Source organism: Ovis canadensis, chromosome 24, assembly GCF_042477335.2.
Source record: "Ovis canadensis isolate MfBH-ARS-UI-01 breed Bighorn chromosome 24, ARS-UI_OviCan_v2, whole genome shotgun sequence".
NCBI lineage: Eukaryota > Metazoa > Chordata > Mammalia > Artiodactyla > Bovidae > Ovis > Ovis canadensis.
Window position 1 is genome coordinate 18029979 of NC_091268.1, and position 26190 is coordinate 18056168.

The window sequence follows — 26190 nt, forward strand, 5'->3', positions numbered from 1 at the left end:
AAGCATTTTTTGCCTCCAGAAGCCGTTGTATATGTGGTGCGATTCCTCGCCAGGCTTCTAGGCTCAAAGGGTGAATTTGGGCATTGACTTTAAATAGTAAGTCTCTTTCCAACAAGGGTGCTGGGCATTCTGGTGTCACAAGAAAAGAGTGGGTCACCTGCTGGGCCCCCAAGTTCACCTGACGTTTAGTAGTCCATCTATATCATTTAATCCCGGTGGCCCCTTGTACCCAGGTGGTCTTCTTAGACATCGGCCTGTCTTTTTGATTAAGGACCGAGTATTGAGCTCTCATGTCCACCATGAAGCCAACCGGTTTCCCCTCCACATGTATAGTTTTCCAGGACTCAGGGAGGGGTGCCGGGCCCTGAATTTTTTTTCTTCTCGCCTAACACGTTCCTCCCTTTCCTCTGAAGTCTCTTTATGATTAAAAACCCTCTCTGTTGCCCTCACCAGGTCTTGCAGGGATTGCTCTCGCAATCTCTCTATTTTTTGTAGTTTTTTCCTAATATCTGGGGCTGCCTGATTCACGAATGCTAGCATGACGGCTGTGTGCGACTCATCGGCTTGTGGGTCCATGGGGGTGTACTGTCTAAAAGCTTCCATTAATCGCTCAAGGAAAGCTGCCGGGCTCTCATTTGGCTCTTGTCTAACCAGATTTACTTTAGCCAAATTTGTTGGCCTCCTGGCGGCTGCGCGGAGGCCGGCCATGAGAGTCTGGCGGTACACTCGGAGATGCTCCCTACCTTTAGCTCGCTCGAAGTCCCAGCAGGGCTGCGTCAGGGGAAATCCCTCATCAATCAGGTTAGGCTGCGTAGTGGGTCTCCCATCTACCCCTGGCACATTTTTTTTCCGTGCTTCTGACAAGACCCATTTACGTTCCTCTGTAGTAAAAAGCACTTGTAACAACTGTTGACAGTCATCCCAGGTGGGGTTATGGGCGAAAAGGATAGATTCTAAAAGGTCAATGAGGCCCTGAGGTTTTTCAGAGAATGAAGGGGTCTGAGTTTTCCAGTTGTAAAGATCACTGGTGGAAAAGGGCCAGTACTGGTATGTCCGTTCTCCGTCTGCTCGGGCAGGCCCCGCCCGAACTGGAAATGCCTGGACTGTGGAGGAGGGGGCTTCCAGTTTGTTTTCTTCCGCCATATTGGTGATGCCCCTGGTTTTTTCCCGAGTCCCTTGGGCGGGGCCTCCTTCCCGGGCTGGGGCCGAAGGCTCGGTGTCCCTTTGTATCCCTCCAGAAGAGACCTGAGGAACCTGCGGGGGCAGAAGTGGATCCGCATGGGAGGCAGGGAGAGTTCAGTCTCCAGGTCAAGTAAATTGGGGCATAGTGAGGATTTCTGGAATACCGGTTTCACTCGGTTGCTGCGCTTTTTGTCTTCTTTCTCTTTGGATGCTTTCACGACTAGTACCTGTGGAGATAATGAAGCTGAGGATGGGGAAGAGGGAAGGGAAGTGAGGGGCTGAAAAACAAAAGGTTTTAGCCAGGCTGGGGGGTTTTCCAGCAGGTCCTGCCAGACCAAAATGTATGGAGTTTGGTCTGGGTGCCCCGAAGGGTAGGGGGTGAGCACCTTCTCTCTGACCGCTCGAATAGTAGGCAGGCTGAAGGTGCCTTCTTGTGGCCAGCTGACATCAAAAGCAGGCCACTCAGCAGAACAAAAAGTTACTAACTTGCTCTTCTTCACCAGCAATGATAGATTCTGTGCTCTAGACTTAAAATCAGAGAAGTGGTTAATCATAAGAGATAAAGGAGTAGAAGTTGTTTGTCCCATGATCACAGAAAAGTACACTGGGAGCCAACAGAGCACACAAAGAGCAACACAGACACCACAAATAGACAAACAGATAACAAACGCAAGGTGGCCACCGACAATGCACTCAATCTTACCTGCAGGATGTTCACAGAGCCAGCTGCCTCCCCGGCACGATACCGGGCCTCGGCCTTACGCTGGACTTAATCCAAAACTAACACCGGTGTTCAGATCTCTCTCCTCCTAGTGAGGAAACCCCTTCTACTGGGAGAATGTTATTCTTCCCAGTTAAATGGATCCCGGACGAGCCCCCAAATGTTATGCCCAGAGTCCGAGTCCCCAAAACTGAGAGAATAAGACGTCCACAGCAATGCAAAAGCATAAAGGGGTTTTATTGCCAGCTCGAGCCAGGGCTCCCATCTCATCCAGCACAGTGGAGTCTTGACGAGAGCCCCAAGCCCAGATTTACAGCAGTATTTATAAGTTTAGAACAAAGACAGGGAGTTGGCAAGGGTTGATTGGCTGCAGGGGTTTCCTGGTATTTACTGATTGGCCAGTCATCATCCCTCTGATTGGCCAGAGTTATCATCTCTCTGATGGGCCAGAGTTACCATCTCTCTGATTGGCCAGAGTTACCATTCCCAGAAGCCCCCGGAAGCATGACTCAGGGATTATTTTTGGCCTAGTGCACTTCTCTGAGCCTGTCATGGCTCTGGTGAGGTTGTAACAGTCCTAGTATGATTAGATTGACTAGTTTTCTGTGAGTATGGTTTCAGTGTGTCTGCCCTCTGATGCCCTCTTGCAACACCTACCATCTTACTTGAGTTTCTCTTACCTTGGGCGTGGGGTATCTCTTCACAGCTGCTCCAGCAAAGCACAGCCGCTGCTCCTTATCTTGGAAGAGGGGTATCTCCTTACCACCGCCGTTCCTGACCTTCAACTTGGGATAGCTCCTCTAGGCCCTCCTGTGCTGCGCAGCCACAGCTCCTTGGGTTGCGCCGCCAGCCCTGGCCTCGGGCGTAGGTGGCTCCTCCCAGCTGCTGCCCCTGGCTCAGGGTGGCTTCTCAGGGTCACCACCCCTGGCCTCGGGCACGAGGTAGCTTCTCCCGGCCGCCCCTGACCTCGGATGCAGGGTAGCTCCTCTCAGCCACGCCTGCGCCTAGTGCGCCAGCTCACCGCCACCTGCGCTTAGTGCGGCTGTTTCTTATAAAGTTTCTCAAAAAGATAAACACAGAATTACTATATGAACCCATAATTCCACTCCTAAGTATATACTAGAAAGAACTGAAGACATATTTTCAAACATAAACTTGCACATCAATGCTCACAGGAACACAATTCACAATAATCTAAAGGTTAAATTACTGAAGTGTTCATCAACTGATGATTGAATGAACAGAGTGAATTTAGTACTGATACATACATACGACAACATGGATGAAACTTGAAAACATTGTGCTAAGTGAAAAAATGGAGGTCCCCAAAGGCCACAGATTATATGATTCCATATATATGAAATACCTGGAAGTGGCAAATCCATAGAGACAGAAGGGAGACTAGTGGTTGCCAGAGGATGGAACGAGAGAATGAGGATTAACTACTTAATGGATGGAGAGTTTTCTTTTGTGATAATGAAAATATTGTGGAAGTAAACAGGGGTAATTATTGAACAATCTTCTGAATATACTAAAAGTCACTGGAATGAACATTTGAAATGGTTAAAAATGTGCATTTTGTTATGTGACTTTTATCTTAATAAAAATTTAAAAGACACCGGGGACTTCCCTGATGATTCAGTGGTAAAGAACCTGCCTGCCAATGCAGGAGACATGGGTTCCATCCCTGGTCTGGGAAAATCCCACATGCCACAGGGCAACTTAAGCCTGTGTGTATGCCACAACTACTGAGCCTGTACTCTAGAGTCCATGCCCACAAGAGAAGCCACCTCAATGAAAACCCACCTCTATGAGAAGCCTGCTCACCATAACTAAAGGGTAGCTCACCGCAGCTAGAAAAAAGCACGTGCAGCAATGAGGACCTGGCACAGCCAAAAGTAAATAAATTTTTTTTATTTTTATTGATTTACTTTACAATATTGTATTGGTTTTGCCATACATCAACATGAATCCGCCACAGGTGTACACGTGTTCCCAATACTGAACCCCCCTCCCACCTCCCTCCCCATACCATCCCTCTGGGTCATCCCAGTGCACCAGCCCCAAGCATCCTGTATCCTGCACCAAACCTAGACTGGTGATTTGTTTCTTATATGATATTATACATGTTTCAATGCCATTCTCCCAAATCAAAAATTTTTTTAATTTAATAAAAAATTTAAAAGACACTAAAAACTTTTCCTAATTGGATTTTTCTAATTGTAAAGGAATACATTCTTATTATATTTTGCCAAAAAATACAGAAGTCTATTTCAGAAGAAGTCAATCACACTTCTTGGGGGCAGGGACTTTTGTTTGGCTGTTCAGTGCCTCCTTTCTATTTCTTTCTTAGTAATATAAAAAGTGGAGAGTTCTGACAAAACATGGTCCACTGGAGAAGGAAATGGCGAGCCATTTCAGTATTCTTGCTGGGAGGAGCAACCCGAGGAGCAGTGGCTGCGTAGGCACAGGAGGGCCTAGAGGAGCTATCCCAAGTTGAAGGTCAGGAACGTCGGTGGTAAGGAGATACCCCTCATCCAAGGTAAGGAGCAGTGGCTGTGCTTTACTGCAGCAGCTGTGAAGAGATACCCCACGCCCAAGGTAAGAGAAACTCAAGTAAGATGGTAGGTGTTGCAAGAGGGCATCAGAGGGCAGACACACTGAAACCATACTCACAGAAAACTAGTCAATCTAATCACACTAGGACCACAGCCTTGTCTAACTCAATGAAACCAAGCCATGCCTGCGGGGCAACCCAAGACGGGTGGGTCATGGTGGAGAGGCCTGACAGAATGTGGTCCACTGGAGAAGGGAATGGCAAGCCACTTTAGTATTCTTGCCTTGAGAACCCCATGAACAGTATGAAAAGGCAAAATGATAGGATACCAAAAGAGGAACTCCCCAGGTCATTAGGTGCCCAATATGCTACTGGAGATCAGTGGAGAAATAACTCCAGAAAAAATGAAGGGATGGAGCCAAAGCAAAAACAATACCCAGCTGTGGATGTGACTGGTGATAGAAGCAAGATCTGATGCTGTAAAGAGCAATATTGCATAGGAACCTGGAATGTCAGGTCCATGAATCAAGGCAAATTGGAAGTGCTCAAACAAGAGATGGCAAGGATAAAAGTCGACATTTTAGGAATCAGCAAACTAAAACGGACTGGAATGGGTGAATTTAGCTCAGATGACCATTATATCTACTACTGTGGGCAGGAATCTCTCAGAAGAAATGGAGTAGCCATCAGGGACAACAAAAGAGTCCGAAACGCAGTACTTGGATGCAATCTCAAAAACGACAGAATGATCTCTGTTCGTCTCCAAGGCAAACCATTCAATATCACAGTTATCCAAGTCTATGCCCCAACCAGTAACGCTGAAGAAACTGAAGTTGAACGGTTTTATGAAGACCTACAAGATCTTTTAGAACTAACACCCCAAAAAGAAGTCCTTTTCAATATAGGGGACTGGAATGCAAAAGTAGGAAGTCAAGAAACAGGTGGAATAACAGGCAAATTTGGCCTTGGAATGCGGAATGAAGCAGGGCAAAGACTAATAGAGTTTTGCCAAGAAAATGCACTGGTCATAGCAAACACCCTCTTCCAACAACACAAGAGAAGACTCTACACATGGACATCACCAGATGGTCAACACCAAAATCAGATTGATTATATTCTTTGCAGTCAAAGATGAAGAAGCTCTATACAGTCAGCAAAAACAAGACCAGGAGCTGACTGTGGCTCAGATCATGAACTCCTTATTACCAAATTCAGACTTAAATTGAAGAAAGTAGGGAAAACCGCTAGACCATTCAGGTATGACCTAAATCAAATCCCTTACAATTATACAGTGGAAGTGAGAAATAGATTCAAGGGATTCGATCTGATAGACAGAATGCCTGATGAACTATGGACTGAGATTTGTGACATTGTACAGGGAGGCAGTGACAAAGACTATCCCCAAGGAAAAGAAATGCAAAAAAGTAAAATGGCTGTCTGAGGAGGCCTTACAAATAGCTGAGAAAAGAAGAGAAGCTAAAGGCAAAGGAGAAAAGGAAAGATATACCGATTTGAGTGCAAAGTTCCAAAGAATCGCAAGGAGAGATAAGAAAGCCTTCCTCAGCTATCAATGCAAAGAAATAGAGGAAAACAGTAGAATGGGAAAGACTAGAGATCTCTTCGAGAAAATTGGAGATACCAAGGGAACATTTCATGCAAAGATGAGCACAATAAAGGACAGAAATGGTATGGACCTAACAGAAGCAGAATATATTAAGAAGAGGTGGCAAGAATACACAGAACTATACAGAAAAGATCTTCATGACCCAGATAACCACGATGGTGTGATCACTCAACTAGAGCCAGACATCCTGGAATGTAAAGTCAAGTGGGCCTTAGGATGCATCACTAAAAACAAAACTAGTGGAGGTGATGGAATTCCAGTTGAGCCATTTCAAATCCCAAAAGATGATGCTGTGAAAGTGCTGCACTCAATATGCCAGCAAATCTGGAAAACTCGGCAGTGGCCACAGGACTAGAAAAGATCAGTTTTCATTCCAGTCCCAAAGAAAGGCAATGCCAAAGAATGTTCAAACTACTGTACAATTGCATTCATCTCACATGCTAACAAAGTAATGCTCAACATTCTCCAAGCCATGTTTCAACAGTACATGAACCATGAACTTCCAGATGTTCAAGCCGGTTTTAGAAAGGCAGAGGAACCAGAGATCAAATTGCCAACAGCCATTGAATCATTAAAAATGCAAGAGAGTTCCAGAAAAACATTTACTTATGTTTTATTGGCTATGCCAAAGCCTTTGACTGTGTGGATTACAAAAACTGGAAAATTCTTCAAGAGATGGGAATCCCAGACCACCTTACCTGCCTCCTGAGAAATCTGTATGCAGGTCAGGAAGCAACAGTTAGTACCAGACATGGAACAACAGACTGGTTCCAAATTGGGAAAGGAGTACATCAAGGCTGTATATTGTCACCCTGCTTATTTAACTTATATGCAGAGTACATCATGAGAAACGCTGGGCTGGATGAAGTATAATCTGGAATCAAAATTGCCGGGAGAAATATCAATAATCTCCGATCTGCAGAGGACACCACTCTTATGGCAGAAAGTGAAGAGGAACTAAAGATCCTCTTGATGAAAGTGAAAGAGAAGAGTGAAAAAGTTGGCTTAAAACTCAACTATCAGAAAACAAAGATCATGGCATCTGGTCCCATCACTTCATGGTAAATAGATGAGAAAACAATGGAAATAGTGAGAGACTTTATTTTGGGGGCTCCAAAATCACTGCAGATGGTGACTGCAGTCATAAAATTAAAAGATGCTTGCTCCTTAGAAGAAAAGCTACAACCAACCTAGAAAGCATATTAAAAGGCAGAGACATTATTTACCAGCAAAGGTCCATCTAGCCAAAGCTATGGTTTTTCCAGTAGTCATGCATAGATGTGAGAGTTGGACTATAAAGAAAGCTGAGCGCCTAAGAATTGATGCTTTTGAACTGTGGTGTTGGAGAAGACTCTTGAGAGTCCCCTGGACTGCAAGGAGATCCACTGGTCAATCCTAAGGAAATCGGTCCCGAATATTCATTGGAAGGACCAATGTTGAAGCTGAAACGCCAATACTTTGACCACCTGATGGGAAGAACTGACTCATTTGAAAAGACCCTGCTGCTTGGAAAGATTGAGGGCTGGAGGAGAAGGGGACGACAGAGGATGAGATGGTTGAATGGCATCACCGACTCAATGGACATGCGTTTTAGTAGGCTCCAGGAGTTGGTGATGGCCAGGGAAGCCTGGCATGCTCCAGTCCATGGGATCACAAAGAGTCAGACATGACTGAGTGACTGAAATGAACTGAACTGAATACAAAAAGCACCTATGTTGTTGGGGATATCTGATGTGATGTGATGTCATATGATGTATTAATCAGATTATATCAAAATTAAGAATTTATCTTCAGAGGTCAGCATAGACTAACCTAGGGGGAAGTGTTTACAATATATCTATCTGGCAAAGTTTATCTAGACCATTCTAAGATCTACTGCAAATAAACCAGAAAAACATATAAGAATTAAAATTAAAGTGGGCAGAGGATGTGAAAAGGCAGTTTATAGAAGGAGAAATAAAAACTGCCAAAATGTTTATTTAAAAAAATGGTCAATCTCACTAATAATCAGAGAAATGCAAACTAATCTGAGGTAGCATTTTATACCCATCAAATTAGCATAAATTAGAAGATTTGGTGGCAGTAGGTGTTAGCTAGGATGAGGTTGTGGGAATCAGGGCCCTTAATTTAAAGCTTTGGGAGTTGTATGCAGTTACATCCTTTGGAAGAGTTTGGCAGCTTTTGTGGATATATGGAGCCTCTGTGATAGAGGCTCATGTCCATAAAGGGACCTGTATATGAACATTCACTTTAGCATTGTCTGTGGTTGCAGGAAATTAAAGCAATCTCTATGTTCATCCCTAATGGAATGGACGAATAAAGGCATATTAAGCATTAGAAACACTAAACTAAGGACTTCCCTTGTGGTCCAGTGGCTGGAAACTCCATACTCCCAATGCAGGAGGTCCAGGGTTAATCCTTGGTCAGGGGAACTAGATCCCACATGCTGCAACTAAGACCTGGCACAGGCAAAAAAATAAATAAAAATAAATACCTATTATTTTGAAAACTCACTAAACTAAATGTCCACATAACAACATGGATATATCTTTTGAAACATAAGTAATAACATTGTGGGGAAAAGGAGTTAAAAGATAAGCAGAATGGGAGGTATACCATAATAACATCAAGCAAATTTAAAACACCGCATACACAAAACAACATTACATGTTTTACAAGGATAACAATGCATACCAAAACACTTACTTGTCAAACACATGAGACAGAGGAAGTGCCTATGAGAGAGTGAAGGGGAATGAGAGTGGGATTGGCAATAAAATGGAAAAGTAAATAAAATAAGAATTAGCAAAAGAGAGGTCTTACAGAGACCTGCAATCACATTTTATACAGTATTCTGTAGAGGTAGATAATTTACTGAATTCCCCACTGATGGACATTGACATTCTCTAGTTATTCATGCTGCTGCTGCTAAGTCACTTCAGTCGTGTCCAACTCTGTGCAACCCCATAGATGGCAGCCCACCAGGCTCCCGTCCCTGGGATTCTCCAGGCAAGAACACTGGAGTGGGTTGCCATTTCCTTCTCCAACCCATGAAAGTGAAAAGTGAAAGTGAAGTTGCTCAGTCATGTCGGACTCTTAGCGACCCCATGGACTGCAGCCTACCAGGCTCTTTTGTCCATGGGATTTTCCAGGCAAGAGTACTGGAGTGGGGTGCCATTGCCTTCTCCACTTTTTCATGAGTGTGGACTTTATAGTCAAAATAGAGATAAAGTTTAAGGGGCTCTGCCATGTACCAACTAGTCCATGTGCCCTGGACAATTATCTACTACTTCTGAGCCTTAGCTCCTCTCTTGTAAAACAGGAAGTAGTGTGGCCATCATGGTAGTGTAGGCCACTGAGCGGAGCATCTGGCACACAACAAACCTGCAGTGCTTGTGGTTACCGCAGTCATGTTGGAGACAGGCCCACAGGGCAGGGAGCCACACTGGGCAGGGACCATGCCCACCTTGCTTGCCTCCATACCCCAGCAGCACCTGGGACACTGTCTACCCTCAGTTGAATGACATGGTTTCTAAGTCAGCAGTTTTGGGGATAGTTTATCTTCAGTGACATTTAATGGCCTAATCAGGTTGCCAGTTAGCCTTTAAGTGTTTATTTAGCATCATTTGTAGATTATGCCTCTTCATACAGAATGAGGTGAATGTCTAAGGCTAAGACTTATGATCCTCTTAAGTCCAGAGATAGTGGCAATCCCTTTTACTCTATTCCCCCACAAATAAACACTCAAAACCAACAACTTCCTGATGATGAGTTAAAAATACTAACTTCCTCATCAAAAAGAATAAAAGATCTAGTATTAAACTTAACCAAGGAGGTGAAAGATACATACTCTCAGAACTATAAAATATAGATGAAGGAAAATGAAGATGCTACAAAGAAATGGAAAGATATCTTGTGTTCATAGATTGGAAGAAATAATATTGTTAAAATGTCTGTATTACCCAAGGCAATCTACAGATTTAATGCAATCCCTATCAAAATACCCATGATATTTTTCATAGAACTGAAACAAATAATCCTGAGATTTATATGGAACCACAAAGACCCTGAATTACTAAAGCAATCTTGAGATAAAAGAACAAAGCTGGAGGTATCACACTTCTTGAGTTCAGACTATACTCAAAAGCTACAGTAGTGTAAACAGCAGAGTTCTGGCACAAAAACAGCCGTATAGATCAATGGAACAAAATAGTTCAGAAAGAAATCCATGCACTTATGATCAATTAATATATGACAAAGGAGGGAAGACTATACAATGGAGAAAAGACTGTTTCTTTAATAAGTGGTGCTGGGAAAACTGGGCAGCTACATGTATAAAAAATGAAATTAGAACATTTTCTGACACTATATACAAAAATGAACTCAAAAGATTAATGACTTAAAACCTAAAGCCATAAAATTCCTAGAAGAGTGTAGCAGAATACTCCTTTATATAAATCATAGCAATATTTTTTTTATTTTTCTTCTAAAACAAAGGTAAAAAAAAGAAAAAATAAATAAATGGGACCTAATTAAACTTAGAAGTTTTTGTGGAGCAAAGGAAACCATTGACAAAATGAAAAGACAATCTATTGGGGAAAATAATTGCAAAATACATGACTGGTGGGGTTTATATCCATCATATATAAACAACTCAAACAACACAATTAAAAAAAAACAAACAACCCAATTTAAAAATGGGCAGAAGCCATGAATAGACTTTTTTTTTCAGGGACGACCATTTTTATCACTGACATATTCTTTTTAATTTAAAAAAAATGTATTTGTTATTTTTGGCTGCACTGGGGTTTTTTGTTGTTGTTGTTGCACGTGGTCTTTCTCTAGTTGGTGCATGGGCTTCTGTTGCAGAAGACAGGCTCTAGAGCACAGGCTTCAGTACTTTTGGCACATGGGCTTAGTTGCCTCACAGCATGTGGGATCTTCTTGGACCAGGGATCAAACCCATGTCCCCTGCATTGCCAGGTGGATTTTGAACCACTGGAACATCAGGAAAGCCCCAAACAAACATTTTTAAAAGTAGATATACACATAGCCAGCAAACATGAAAAAATGCTCAACATCACTAATAGTTAGAGAAATGCAAATCCAAAGCACAAGGTAACCACCTCATACCTGTCAGAATGGCTATTAATATAAAAAAGTCTACAAATAACAAATGTTGATGAGGGTGTGGAGAAAAGGGACCCCTAGTACACTGTTGTTAGAAATGTAAATTGGTGCAGCAATTATGGAAAACACTATGGAGGTTCCTCAAAAAACTAAAAACAGAACTATCATATGATCAGCAATTCTGCTCCCAGGTACATATCAAAACAAAATGAAAACATTAATTTGAAAAGATATATGCACTTCAATGTTCACAGTAGCATTCTTTATAATAGCTAAGATATAGAAACAACCTAACTGTCCATCAACAGATGAATGGATGAAGGTATGGTATATTTTTATAATGCCTATGTAACTCAGTCATAAAATATAATGAAATTCTTCCATTTGCAACAACGTGGGTGATCTAAAGAGCATTACGTTTAGTGAAATGTCAGACAAAGACAAATGCTCTATGTTATTACTTAGATGTTGGATCTAAAAAATAAAACAAATGAATATATCAAAACAGAAATAGACTCATAGACATAGAGAAGAAACTAGTGGTTACCAGTGGGAGAAGGAAAGAGGAACTGAAAGACAGAGGTAACGAATTAGATAACAAATGGCTATATGTAAAATAAACAATAAGCATATATTGTACAGCACAGGGAAATACAGCCATTATTTTTTAATAACTTTAAATGGAGCATAATCTGTAAAAAATATTCAGTCACTATGCTATGAGAGTCCCTTGGACTGCAAGGAGATCAAACCAGTCAGTCCTAAAGGAAATTAACTCTGAGTGTTCATTGGGAGGACTGTTGCTGAAGCTGCAGCTCCAGTATTTTGTCCACCTTATGCCAAGGGCTGACTCATTGGAAAGGACTCTGATGCTGGGAATGATTGAGAGCAGGAGGAGAAGTGGGCGGCAGAGGATGAGATGAGATGGTTAGATAGCATTACTGACTCAATGGACATGAATGTGAGCAAACCCTGGGAGATAGTGGAGGACAGAGGAGCCTGGCTTGCTATGGTCCATGGGGTCACAAAGAGTTAGACATGACATAGCGAAGGAACAACAAAATATTGTACCCCTGAAACTAACATAATATTGTAAATCAATCATACTTAAAAAATACTAGCTTCTGCATAAAATGGTATGTTTATGCCTAATGAGAAAACACTGTTTAACACTAAACGAGTCATTTTATTCTCATTTTATGCTTGGTTTACTTGTCTACCAAGTAAGACCACCTGCCGTAGAAAGCATTGTAAGAACTAAGCTAGATCTTGTGAAAGTACCTGGAAAAGGATAAAACTATGTAATTATTAATAATTTAAGGAATGCAGTTATTCTCACTGCTCTTTCAATTAGTAATCTGTGTTTGGGGATGGAGTTCAGGTGAAAGAACCAGTCGGTTCTTCAGGGACTGCCTTGTTCCTGCGTCCTGGCCATGCAAGTGCTTTGTGCTAATTGCCTGTGGGGGACAGAGGTCCCCCCTTGGGCTCTGCAGAATGAGCAAGAGTGAGCTGGGCTTCCGGGTGTCAGAGCCAGCGCTCCTCAGAGGGCCAGGGCCAACCCCATGGTTAAAAGCCCTCTCCTCGAGGGTAGGAGAGTAGCCACGCAGCACAGCTTCCTTCCTTATTTCACACTCTCCCCCCTGCTCGATCCAGCAAGCACCAGTGACAGTGTGACAGAGTTGCATGGGCTCTTGAAGCCAAAGGTATGTTTCTGTAGACGATTCATAGATTTCTACTAATGAGAATCCGGGGTATAAGAGGAGAAGATGGAAAAGGAAAGAGCAGTCAGGGGAATTGGAGAGAGGAGAGGGAGCAGATGAAATGACCTTCTACAAGCGCTGGCTTTGTATTCTTACTTCCTGGAGAAAGTTTGGAGGACATGGTATGGGGGCCCCAAGTGCATTTGTGACCTCCTCTATCAGCTGAGAGCCCTTCCTTGGTGGCATAGGGGTAAAGAACCTGCCCGCCAATGCTGGAGACATTGTGGGTTCAATGCCTGAGACGCAGGTTCCATCCCTGGGTCAGGAAGATCCCCTTGAGTAGGAAATGGCGACCCTCTTTATTATTCTTGCCTGGAAAATTCCATGGACAGAGGAGCCTGGCGGGCTACAGTCCATGGGGTCACAAAAGAGTTAGACACACACATACCAGCTAAGAAAAGAGATAAGAAAGGAAGATATTTAAACTTCACAGGGGAATTATAAAACTACAGATTAAGAACTTATATGGAATAAAATTCATTTCTAGGATGTCTAGGAGAGAAACTGGAAAATTCTTATCCTGATCACACCACCCCCAAATAAAGACGCTTTTGTGTGCACATATGTGTCCTAGGAACAGAATCCTCCAGCAGAAAAGGGTCATGGCAGACTTTGGGATAGCCCAGTGCCCCTGGTCAGACAAATCTCTAAACTTAGATAAATTTCTAAGCAAAATCTTTAATTCCTTTTTCTCTTGCCAAAGAATTTGCCAATGTTGTTTTCATGCCAAAATCTCAGAATGTCAAAGCACAATTTCTCTTGCTTTTAATTTAAGCCTGTTTTTGCTTTTCATAGATATGGAGAGCACCTGCTGTATGAGCAGCTGTCTTTGAAATCCCACCATATAGCAAAAACATTAACTGGAAGAAAAAAAAAACCACCTCTCTTTAATCACTTCTTCTTAAACAAGTTAATGTCTTGGACACTTTCCATAATACCTATTTTCTTTTGCTTTTTCTTCCCTAAAAATCTGCACGTGCTCCGTGTCCTTTTTAAAATGTCAGGCAAATCAGGTAAGACCCTCCAATAAGGAACTGCCTATGCAAGACAGGGCAGAAAGCTTACTTCCTGGCCCTCACATCAAGCACTCCTCTGTCCAGTTTTCCTTTTGAAACTGCCCTCAGTTTGCAGAGGATTGTACCCTGGAGAGCTATTCCTGGACCACCAAGCTTATCCAGCTTTTTCCAATCTGAGTTTGTGGTGGGGAGTTTTCATACATATTTGACGTACTGCCATTTAACTCTCTTTTAATTCTGTAAGATCCTATGCTCATTAGAATTGCCTTCTGAGCCATCCTGCATCCAGCATTTTTTTCCAACAGTAGCACCAGAAATCGATTTAAGTGAGCTTGGTTGTATTCCCTGATGCAAACATCAGATGTGGAGTCCACTCTAGACATCATTGATTCCCTTCTTCTCCCTTTATGTTCCTTAAATTTTAATATATACTGTGATACCTCTAAAGAGTAATAGGTTCCATAGTTTTACTATGAACTATGTCATTTTTTCTTTTATTGATCCTATACTTACCTCCTTTAAGATTCAAACTCCTAAAAAAAAAAAAGATTCAAACTCCTCTTTTCTAATTTTTGAATTCTGAGATTTGGGGTGGGATTCCTGTTCACTCCATCAAACACTTCAAATCTACGTTAGACTTCATCCTCCTCAGTTCAGTTAAGTTCAGTTCAGTCGCTCAGTCGTGTCCGACTCTTTGCCACCCCATGAATCGCAGCACGCCAGGCCTCCCTGTCCATCACCAACTCCCGGAGTTCACCCAAACTCGTGTCCATCGAGTTGGTGATGCCATCCAGCCATCTCATCCTGGGTCGTCCCCTTCTCCTCCTGCCCCCAATCCCTCCCAGCATCAGAGTCTTTTCCAATGAGTCAACTCTTTGCATGAGGTGGTCAAAGTATTGGAGTTTCAGCCTCAGCATCAGTCCTTCCAATGAACACCCAGGACTGATCTCCTTTAGGATGGACTGGTTGGATATCCTTGCAGTCCAAGGGGCTCTCAAGAGTCTTCTCCAACACCACAGTTCAAAAGCATCAATTCTTCGGGGCTCAGCTTTCTTCACAGTCCAACTCTCACATCCATACATGCCATCTTCATCCTTCTAGGCAAAGTTTATTCTGCTGTGTGGCCCTTGCGTGCCATACTGCCACAGTGTTATCCTACATTGAAAACCTTATTTCCAGTCTTGACCAGGTCACCATGAAAAGATGAACTTAGAACTTAGATGCAAGATAGGCACAAACTGAGCTCTCAGGAGTATCACTGTCAAGTGTCTCCAAATAAATTAAATATTTAAAAATAAATCATATATAAAAACTTCTCTGGAAGGATAAGGAATTCAGGATTAGGTTTCCTTATTTGTTTGTATTTTTTATGATTCCCTTTCTGTTTATTGCTGAAGCTGATGTTAAAGGAAGGCTTGAATTCTGAGAACCTGTACCCACATATGGGGAGTGCTGACAGCCCAGGAGCAATTTCTGTAATAGGAGAAAGCCAACTCCAAATTCCATATTTGTTGAGGCTAATCTGCAAGTGGCCAACTGAGAATTGTGAGATTTTGGGAAGAATGGGCAGAAGAATGGGCAGAAGACTGGGCGAAGGTGGGCCACGACAGCATCCCGGATTAACCAAGAAGCAAGTCTTGGCTGCTCTTCTCAACATCTTGAAAGTTCAAAACAAACTTACAGACAGGCCAAGATGGGAATCATCTACGCACACATGAGTGATCCCTAAAAATCCTTCTGTACCCGAACAAACTCCATCTAGGTGCTCCTAAATTACACCATAAATGGCACCTGCTCTGAGTTCAGTATGGTCCTCTCTGAGCTCCTCTTAAAATGCGAATAGCGCCAGATCAGCTTAACATTCCAGTTTACAAGAGAACTATTGTGACTGAGAACAAGAACTCTCAATTACAAGTTGAGAGACCCTTTAGGGGAGGGAAACATCCTGAAGAGCATCAAGTTGCTGAATTCAAACTTGAAGTTATTACAGTCATGTTTGCTTGGGGAGTTTGTGCAGATCAGGCCAAGAATCCATCTGATATGGTGCTCCCTCCTGAATTTGCTGAGTGGCAGGAGTCAGTAACCTCCCACTCCAGGTATGCCCTGTCCTTTCCCCGTGCTGACTGGTTTATTCCTTGTTATGCACAGAGTGGGGACCAAAAGAAATTGTGGGATCACTGAGCAGGCACAGAGCATCAGCCACCTGGAGACCAGGTAGCTTATGGAAGAAGATGGGCCATGTCTGTCTCTGTGTCTTTCTCCTCAAGGGACACAAGGGGACAGGAACTTCTAGGAGGAAGTAGGGAGATGGGTGTTAGGAAGAACAGAAATATGAGCTATCAGATTAGTAACTCAGCTCCCTTAAGACCCAAATGAATAGAATAGGCAGTCACTTCTTCTTAAGGTATTAGGTAGAGAAAGGAAGGAGGGTTGAAAAGTGTTCTGAAATCTATATCATCCCTGTCTCAGTAGAAGGACTACATTGCTCATCTAAAGAAACAGACAATTAGAAGAGATTTCCTGCCTCACTTCTGGGTGGAATCTAGCATCAAAATCTCCAGTGTTTCTGCTGTTCACTGATGGAAAGGACAGTTCTTCGGGTTTTGGCCAAGAGATGTGGCCAAGTGATCACTGCCTGGAGCACCAGGACCAGATGGCACACTTGCATATATCCCGTGAGGAACATCTCCCGTAAAGCTACTCTTTGGGTGTGGCAGCCAAGTTCCTGTGGACAAGTTCTGGTCCAGAGGAAGAGGCAGAGCATTTATTGCCAGTCTTCAGTGTCCGGATGAGGACAGCTCACCCAATACTGTTTTTGTTTTCTTCTCAGATCCTTTTATTTATTAGTCAAAGAAGGGGGAAGGGCGTTGGTTCATGATTTTCAGAAAAGCCTAGGTCTTGCCCAATGAAAGTGATGGCAACTGGTCCTTTATTAACAATATGTAATTTTTGTTTATGAGATATTAAGAATTACTCCATCATTTAAGGTGGGTACAGTGGTCATATACCTCAAACTTTCAGAGATTGCCTCTGAAATCTTCTGTTATCCTTTACTAATTATGGACACCCGATAACTGATTTAACTGGCTTTGGAGTAAACCTTGTTTCTATCTTTAGCCTGTTCCACCTTCACATGCTTGGGCTCAAGTGAAGTTTTGTGCTACATTTACCTCTTTTTTTTTTTTTGACATTCTCAAGTCTTTATTTTTTTATTTTATTTTATTTTTTTTTAAATCTTTAATTCTTACATGCATTCCCAAACATGAACCCCCCTCCCACCTCCCTCCCCATAACATCACGCTGGGTCATCCCCATGCACCAGCCCCAAGCATGCTGTATCCTGCGTCAGACATAGACTGGCGATTCGATTCTTACATGATAGTATACATGTTAGAATGCCATTCTCCCAAATCATCCCACCCTCTCCCTCTCCCTCTGAGTCCAAAAGTCCACTATACACATCTGTGTCTTTTTTGCTGTCTTGCATACAGGGTCGTCTTTGCCATCTTTCTAAATTCCATATATATGTGGTAGTATACTGTATTGGTGTTTTTCTTTCTGGCTTACTTCACTCTGTATAATCGGCTCCAGTTTCATCCATCTCATCAGAACTGATTCAAATGAATTCTTTTTAATGGCTGAGTAATACTCCATTGTGTATATGTACCACAGCTTTCTTATCCATTCATCTGCTGATGGACATCTAGGTTGTTTCCATGTCCTGGCTATTATAAACAGCGCTGCGATGAACATTGGGGTACATGTGTCTCTTTCAATTCTGGTTTCCTCGGTGTGTATTCCCAGCAGTGGGATTGCTGGGTCATAAGGTAGTTCTATTTGCAATTTTTTAAGGAATCTCCACACTGTTCTCCATAGTGGCTGTACTAGTTTGCATTCCCACCAACAGTGTAGGAGGGTTCCCTTTTCTCCACACCCTCTCCAGCATTTATTGCTTGCAGATTTTTGGATCGCAGCCATTCTGACTGGTGTGAAGTGGTACCTCATTGTGGTTTTGATTTGCATTTCTCTAATAATGAGTGATGTTGAGCATCTTTTCATGTGTTTGTTAGCCATCCATATGTCTTCTTTGGAGAAATGTCTATTTAGTTCTTTGACCCATTTTTTGATTGGGTCATTTATTTTTCTGGAATTGAGCTGCATAAGTTGCTTGTATATTTTTGAGGTTAGTTGTTTGTCAGTTGCTTCATTTGCTATTATTTTCTCCCATTCAGAAGGCTGTCTTTTCATCTTGCTTATATTTTCCTTTGTTGTGCAGAAGCTTTTAATTTTAATTAGATCCCATTTGTTTATTTTTGCTTTTATTTCCAGAATTCTGGGAGGTGGATCATAGAGGATCCTGCTGTGATTTATGTCAAAGAGTGTTTTGCCTATGTTCTCCTCTAGGAGTTTTATAGTTTCTGGTCTTACATTTAGATCTCTAATCCATTTTGATTTTATTTTTGTGTGCGGTGTTAGAAAGTGATCTAGTTTCATTCTTTTACAAGTGGTTGACCAGTTTTCCCAGCACCACTTGTTAAAGAGATTGTCTTTACTCCATTGTATATTCTTGCCTCCTTTGTCAAAGATAAGGTGTCCATATGTGTGTGGATTTTTCTCTGGGCTTTCTATTTTGTTCCATTGTACATTTACCTCTTTTAAACTCACATATTTGTATCTCCTATATTTGGTGAGTAAGTCTGCCCATGCTGCCCATTCTTTGCATGATTTTATAAACTTATCACCTTCTCCCTCAAGCTTCATCTTTCTAGACCAGGAGTTTTCAGGGCTGGTTAAGGATATAGAAAAGACAGGAAAAAAAGTATTAGAACCTTCTGGGGAGCTTTTCCAAATACAGCAAGTCTGCGCGACCTTTCCATGAGTACACCAAAACTTTGACTGGGTAAATCTGTATTTTGAGAATTTCCACATTTAGCACCAATGGTCAACTCCTTCTATCCTGTTGTCATTACTGTGTTGAACTGAAGATCCAATCTTTTTGTTCTTTATAAGGCACTTCCTTCATTCCTGTAATAAGGTTTGATATTCACATGGAATAAAGTTTCCATTCATTGTAGGACTGGCAGTATTTGAGGACTGCATGAACGCTTGCAATCATAAAGTTTAAACTGGTACTTAGCTACGAAGCTCAATGACATCAGAATCACACTAATGCAGATCCACCTAATCCAGCAGCTTCCTCTTCACTCGCTTTACTCCTGGTTTTCCCTGGACAGATTCCCCAAGTGACTGAAGGCAACCAAAGATGGAAAGGGCCAACAGCAGCTCCTTGGAGGGCTTCATTCTGGTGGGTGTGTCTGACCATCCCCAGCTGGAGATGATCTTTTTTGTAGGCATCCTCTTCTCCTACTTGCTGACCTTATTTGGGAACTCAGCCATCATCCTGCTTTCCATCCTGGATGCCCTGCTCCACACACCCATGTACTTCTTCCTCAGCAACCTCTCCTCCCTGGACCTTGCCTTTACTACTAGCTCAGTCCCCCAAATGCTGACCAACTTGTGGGGAGCAGACAAGACCATCAGCTATGGTGGCTGTGTGACCCAGCGCTATGTTTTCCTCTGGCTAGGGGCCACCGAGTGCATCCTGTTGGTGGTGATGGCATTTGACCGCTTCGTTGCGGTGTGCCGACCCCTGCACTACACCAGCATTATGAATCCTCGGCTCTGCTGGCTGCTGGCTGCCATTGCCTGGTTGGGTGGCTTGGGCAACTCTGTGGTCCAGTCAACATTCACTCTGCAGCTTCCTTTGTGTGGGCACCGGAGGGTGGACAGCTTCCTGTGTGAGGTGCCTGCTATGATCAAACTGGCATGTGTTGACACGCGTCTCAATGAGGCTGTGCTCAACAGCGTCTGCACGTTCTTCACTGCTGTCCCGCTGAGCGTCATCCTGATCTCCTACTGCTACATAGCTCAGGCAGTGCTGAAGATCCACTCCGCTGAGGGTCGCAGGAAGGCCTTTAACACGTGCCTCTCCCATTTGGTGGTGGTGCTCCTCTTCTACGGCTCAGCTATCTATGGGTATCTGCTTCCAGCCAAGACCAGCAAGCAGGACCAGGGCAAATTCATCTCCCTCTTCTACTCTGTGGTCACACCCATGGTGAACCCTCTCATTTACACTCTGAGGAACAAGGAGGTGAAGGGGGCGCTGAGGAGGCTGCTGGGGAAGGGAAGAGAAGTCAGCTGAAAGAAGGGAAAATGCCTTCATCATTTACCACCTTTTCATCTCTACATGCTTTTTCTCATTCTCTCTCTGGCCAGGGGAACACTAGGAGTACTAACCCCAGCACAAGCTTATTCTCCACAGCACTAAGCTGTTGGCCCATGGCTAGTGTTATTTCTTAGGTTCTACACTTATTTACCAAATATCCTCCTGTGGACCACAGATAACAGAGCAGAGGCTGCCATCGAGGCTCAGAGGTTGTTGACTCAGCTCACGGTTACTTCTGTCCACGTTATTTTTACATATTCATTATGTGTAATAAATATTACATGTGTAGTATTGTATTTTAGAGAATTTCGTACATTTCTAAACTCTGTACTTTTCCTAATTCTCCACTTGCAGTATCTTATATAGTTCCGTGAAATCAGACCAGAACCCAAGAACTTCATCTTTGCACCTGATCCATCCATCATCTTTTTCCATCTCTTTGTCTCTTCTTAGTATTTCAGCCTGTCTGCCCTCACTCCCCACCCATATGCCTCTGTCATTGTTTACCCTCTCCTTTATGTCTACATCCCACTTTCCCTTTTGCCTCATCCAATCCTGAAAGAAGACCATTTTTCTTTTTTTGGCTGGGCCCTGAGACTTGCGGAAACTTAATTCCCCTACCAGGGATGGAGCCCGTGCCCCCTGCAGGGGAAGCATGGAGTCCTAACCACTGGACCACCAGGGAATTCCCAAGACCATTTTTCTTTCAATTAAATAGTTTCATCTAAATCATTTTCTCACTGGGCCTTCCCTGGGTCCAGTGGTTAAGACTATGTACTTCCACTGTAGGGGACAGGGGTTCAGTCCCTGGTCATAGAACTAAGATCCTACATCCTCTGTAGCCAAAAATGAATAAATAAAAATAAATAATTTCTTCACCAAAGTCCTAGCCATCAAGTTTGCTACCAGCATTTGGATATGCTAGTGTGGTCAGTGGTTATGGAATGCTCTGAGATTCCTTAAGCAAGTTTAAGAGCCCAGGAAAGATTGTCCATCTGTAAAGCATCTCCTCTGTCTCATGATTTAGTCCTTCACCCCTTAAATTTCTGGAATTCAGTAATCAGTCCTGCACACCGTAACTCAGCAAAGAGCTCAGGTAGTGGAATTAGAATGCCAGTTTGTGATTCTTCACATCCCTAGAATTGCCGAGGAAATCCACTCCTGCCACCACAGTCCACGTGTTCTTTCCCCAGGGAGGAAAGCTGGGTAGATGTGAGAAAGTTGCTTGACAAAACATTACCAGAGAAAAGGAGATCAATTGGTTTTAGGGCTATTTTCTAGAGTCTTGTTTCTCCCACAGCACCTAAACACACGCTCTATACATAGTAGCTGCTCTAAATACTTTTGTGAGTTAATTAACAAGGCTCATGAGTCTTCCTTTTTCACACTAGGAGCTAAATACATCACGTGAACCATTTTCACATTTGCCACTTTGGGGTGATCCGGTCAATTGGACAATGCTGAACGAACAATGACAAATTTCCCCTCTTTCCACATTTCCATAATGCCTCCCAAAGACATCTAATTATATTGTCCCAACCTGAATCTGTTTTTCCAGTTTCAGATCAGAGCCAGGACCTATTTTCTCAGTTTCTTACACAGTAATACTGAAGTATGTCTCCAGGGCTCACCACTTAGCAGCATTACCTTGGTCAATTCATTAAAGTCCAGAGTCTTGCAGACTCAAAATTTCTATTCATCAGCACACTCAGATAAGATGCCCTTCTCAGGAGGCAGAATCACAACAACCAAGCTCCTAAAGCTGATATATAAACCAGAATGCCAGATGGTTAATTTATGAGAACAGTACTTTCCAAGGAGGTATGTGTATGTTCAGTTTTGTCTGACACATTGCGACCCTTTGGACTGTAGTCCGCCAGCCTCCATTGTCCATGAGATTTTTCAGGCAAGAATACTGGAGTGGAGTGGGTTGCCATTTCCTCCTCCAGGGGATCTTCCTGACCCAGGGATCAAACTGGTGTCTGAGGAGCCTCCTGCACTGCAGGGCAGATTCTTTACCCGCTCAGCCACTGCAAACTTACTTGGGGGAAAATATAAAGAAAATAAATAGGCATTCTGTTCAAACACTTGAGAGTTCTGCAGAGTCTCCCTATGGAAAATACGGGACAGTTTAGATCTAACTTGCAGGTAGGGGCATGGTAAGACAGCATTAGAGGGAGGAGAAAAAGCTTGAGACGTGTATGCATCCTGGGGACAACGTACACCATCATCAGAGTGCATATGTGTTCGTCCTCCATTCTCAGTGGTGGGCATGAAACAAAGTCAAAAACAAGAAAAGCAGAAGCCAACACAACATTGCAAAGCAATTATCCTCCAATTAAAAATTAATTTTTAAAAAATTGGGAAAAAGAATTAAATGTGAGGGAAGCTCCTTGTTTTGAGGACTTTTATGTTCCATTTCTAGGTTTCAGATGAAAAAAATATGTTTGGTGTCTTATTCCGTTGGAAATTCAAAAAAAGAAAAAAAATGAAATACCAAGAAGTATAAAAGGTTCATCAACTTTAGTAAAACAGAAATGTACAGCATTTGAAGATGCTGGTCTGGTCAGTGAATTTAAGTAAGTTTAATATCCCATCTCATAGAGCCCTTCAGAATCTGTTCAGATCCTAACCTGCACTGTAAACTAGCAAAATGAGTTCGGTGACTAAGTTTTGAACCTTCCATTGAAAATAGTCCTTCCCCTGTCTTCACAGCCTTCGAGCTCAATCCCATAGCTGTGGTTAGATGTTGGAATAAAGGAGATGATGAGAAATAGAACTGAAAAGTGACTTGGCTTGGTAAATTTATGCTCTATTATGTGAGTGTGAAATTATAGGCTAATGATTGAGTGAAAATGTCGTTTATTTGACTATAGATGATTTGAACACATTGATTTTACTGGGTACTTACCCTGGGCTAGGTAACAATCTAAACTCTTTACATGAATCAACTCCTCTAATCCTCATGATAACCTATACCATCCCCATTTTAAGATGAGCACATTGTAGCCCAAGGTGAAACATGCTCACAGCACACAGTAGTGGGTCTGGGACTCAGACCCAAATGCATTTGACTCTAAAACTTGTGCCTCTTCCAATTTTTTTTCTTTTTGAAATAATCATAAACCTACAGAAAAGTTGGAAGCATGATATGAAGGGCTTTCCCCTCCCCAGATCATTTGAGAGTAAGTTGACAATATGATACTCTGTCTTCCCTCAAATATTTTATGGTATATCTATAAAAAACAAGGACATTCTCCTATAGGACCTCCATGTAGACATCAAAATTATTAACTGAGCATCAATACATTATACTATTTAATCTTGAGACTCCATTCCGCTTTTATCAGTTGTCCCTGTTGTGTCTTTCATAGCAAAAGGATTCTGTTCCAAATCATATATTGCATGTAACTGTCATGTCTCCTTAGTCTCTGTCAGTCTGAAATGGTTCCTCCATCTTTTCTTCACTTTTGGGACCCTGACACTTTAAAAGATCATCCAGTTATTTAGTGGGACATATCTCTATTTGAGTTTATGGCTCCTTATAGTTAGATTCAGGTTATCTTTGTCAGGAACTCCTCAGACGTGATGTTGCCTTCTTCTCATTGCATGCTATCAGGTGATACTATGGACTGAATTATCTACCCTACCCAAAGCTCATACATTGAAGCCCTAAACCCCAATACAATTACTAGCATTTGGTCATAAGACCTTTAGGAGGTAAGTAGGGTTAAGTGATATCATAAGGGTGTGCCCGCCCCCTGGTCTGATGGGATTGGTGACCTTACAAGGAGAGGAAGGTCTTCTCCACACACTCAAAGGAAAGGCCTAATGTGGACAAAGCAAGCTTCTGTAAGCCAGGAACAAGCCCTCACCAGAAACAATTCTTCCAGAACCTTAACCTTGGGTTTCCAGGGTTCATAAATGTGAGAAAATTAATTCCTGTTGTTCAAGTCACTCAGTCTATGGTAGTCAGTTGTGGCAGCCTAAGCAAGCTAAGTGGTGTAAATTTCAGTGTCTCTCATTACTAATGATGTTACTTGGAGGGTGAGGGTGGTGTCTGTTAGACTGGTCCATTATTTCCTACTTCGTAATTAAGTACTTTATGGGGAGGTACTTTGAAACCGAGGCTTCCCAGGTGTCACTAGTGGTAAAGAACCCACTTATCAATGCAGGAAACATAAGAGATGTGGATTCAATACCTGGGTTGGGAAGATACCCTGGAGGAAGGCTGAAAACCCACTCCAATATTCTTGCCTGGAGAATCCCATGAACAGAGGAGCCTGGAGAACTACTGTCCATGGGGGCACAAAAAATTGGAAATGACTGAAGAAACTTAACATGCGCACACGCACTTTGAAACTACTTAAATATCTTGATACTAATTAAACTCAGTTTATTCTGTTATTTATGTATATCTTACAGAATCAATGTTTTCTGTTTTATTCTATGGTTTATAACTTGTTAATATCATTATATTGTTCTTCCTTGTTTAATCACTGGGAGTCCATTCAAGCTGACTTTTGTTATTTTGACTTGTCCCCATATGCCTTGAGCATTTCCTTGCTTGCTTCCACATCAAGATGTCCCAGGTTTATGTTTTATTAACCCTCTCTGGCACTCTTTTTCATCATCTGAAAAATGAATATAGTAGATGGCAGGAACAATGTAAGGATCAAAAAAGACAGACATGCTCTATCAAAGATGAGTTATACTTAATCAAAAGATGGAATATTCACCCTGAGGAGGTTTATCAGTCTGTTTCACATCCCAGTTCTCTCCATTTATATGCTGATGGAGAGCTACTCTCACAGTGCAACCAGGTTGTTTGTAACTGATAGATGGATGAAGTGGGGTCAGAATAAAGGCAGGGAGAAGCTGCCACTATCCTTTTCCTCACACTGTCATCCCAACCCATCAGCTCCCTCTTCACAATATATCCAGAATATCCCAATCCAGAATCACACACACACGTGAAAATTAGGAAAGTATCTGAATGTTCATCAAAAGGAAAATTATTTAAGAGTGAATTCATAATGGGGAATGCCAAAAACAGGAGTTAAAAAAAATGAGATTGATATATTGAAACAGAAAAGCTTGAAGATATACTAAGCAGGCAAAATTGCAGATTTTGGTCCAGCAAGATACACACTGAACAGTTATTTCCTCTTGAAAGAGAGTGTAATTTTGGAGATAAGAGATGAGAGAATTCATTTTTTAAGTGAGAATGTTCTGCAGTACTCTTGGTATATGAAGAATTAAAACGTAGGGGAAAAGCATTTGGTTAGAAGCGAGTTCTAGTCCTACTTCTGTGATTACACAGTCACTTAAACAGTGTTGCAATTTTCTCATCTAGAGGATGGTAACAGAATTGGCTTTATAGGATCGATGTCAGGATAAGTTACTGTGTTGTTATTGTTCAGTTGCTAAGTCGGTTCCCATTCTTTGTGGCCCCACGGACTGCAGAACGCCAGGCTTCCCTGTCCTTCACTATCTGGTGAAGTTTGCTCAAACTTGTCCATTGATTTGGTGATGCAATACAACCATCTCATCCTCGGCCACCCCTGTCTTCTCCTGCCCTCAGTCTTTCCTGGCATCAGAGTCTTTTCCAATGAGTTGGTTCTTCAAGTCCTGTGGCCAAATATTGGAGCTTCAGCTTTATCATCAGCCCTTCCAATAAATATTCAGGGTTGATTTCTTTTAGGATTGACTGGTTTGATCTCCTTGCCATCCAAGGGACTCTTCAAGAGTCTTCTCCAGCACCACAGTTCAAATGCTACTGTGTATGTGTATAAAGAGCACACAGTACACAGAGCACATCATGAGAAACACTGGGCTGGATGAAGCACAAGCTGGAATCCAGATTGCTGGGAGAAACATCAATAACCTCAGATATCCAGATAACACCAACCTTATGGAAGAAAATGAGGAACTAAAGAACCTCTTGATGAAAGTGAAAGAGGAGAGTGCAAAA

General features: G+C 42.4%; 1 protein-coding gene across 2 annotated transcripts; it reads left to right on the plus strand.

Moving 5' to 3' along the window:
- Positions 1–18928: 18928 nt before the first annotated feature.
- OR2C1 (olfactory receptor family 2 subfamily C member 1) lies at positions 18929–20192 on the plus strand. Of its 2 annotated transcripts, XM_069570610.1 has the most exons (2): positions 18929–18952; positions 19284–20192. In XM_069570610.1, exons 1-2 carry the CDS (start codon positions 18929–18931, stop codon positions 20190–20192), a joined length of 933 nt encoding a protein of 310 aa, XP_069426711.1. The 2 variants fall into 2 exon arrangements, with proteins under 2 accessions (XP_069426711.1, XP_069426710.1); XM_069570609.1 differs by lacking the exon at positions 18929–18952 and having other exon boundaries at positions 19254–20192.
- The last annotated feature ends 5998 nt before the right edge of the window (positions 20193–26190 follow it).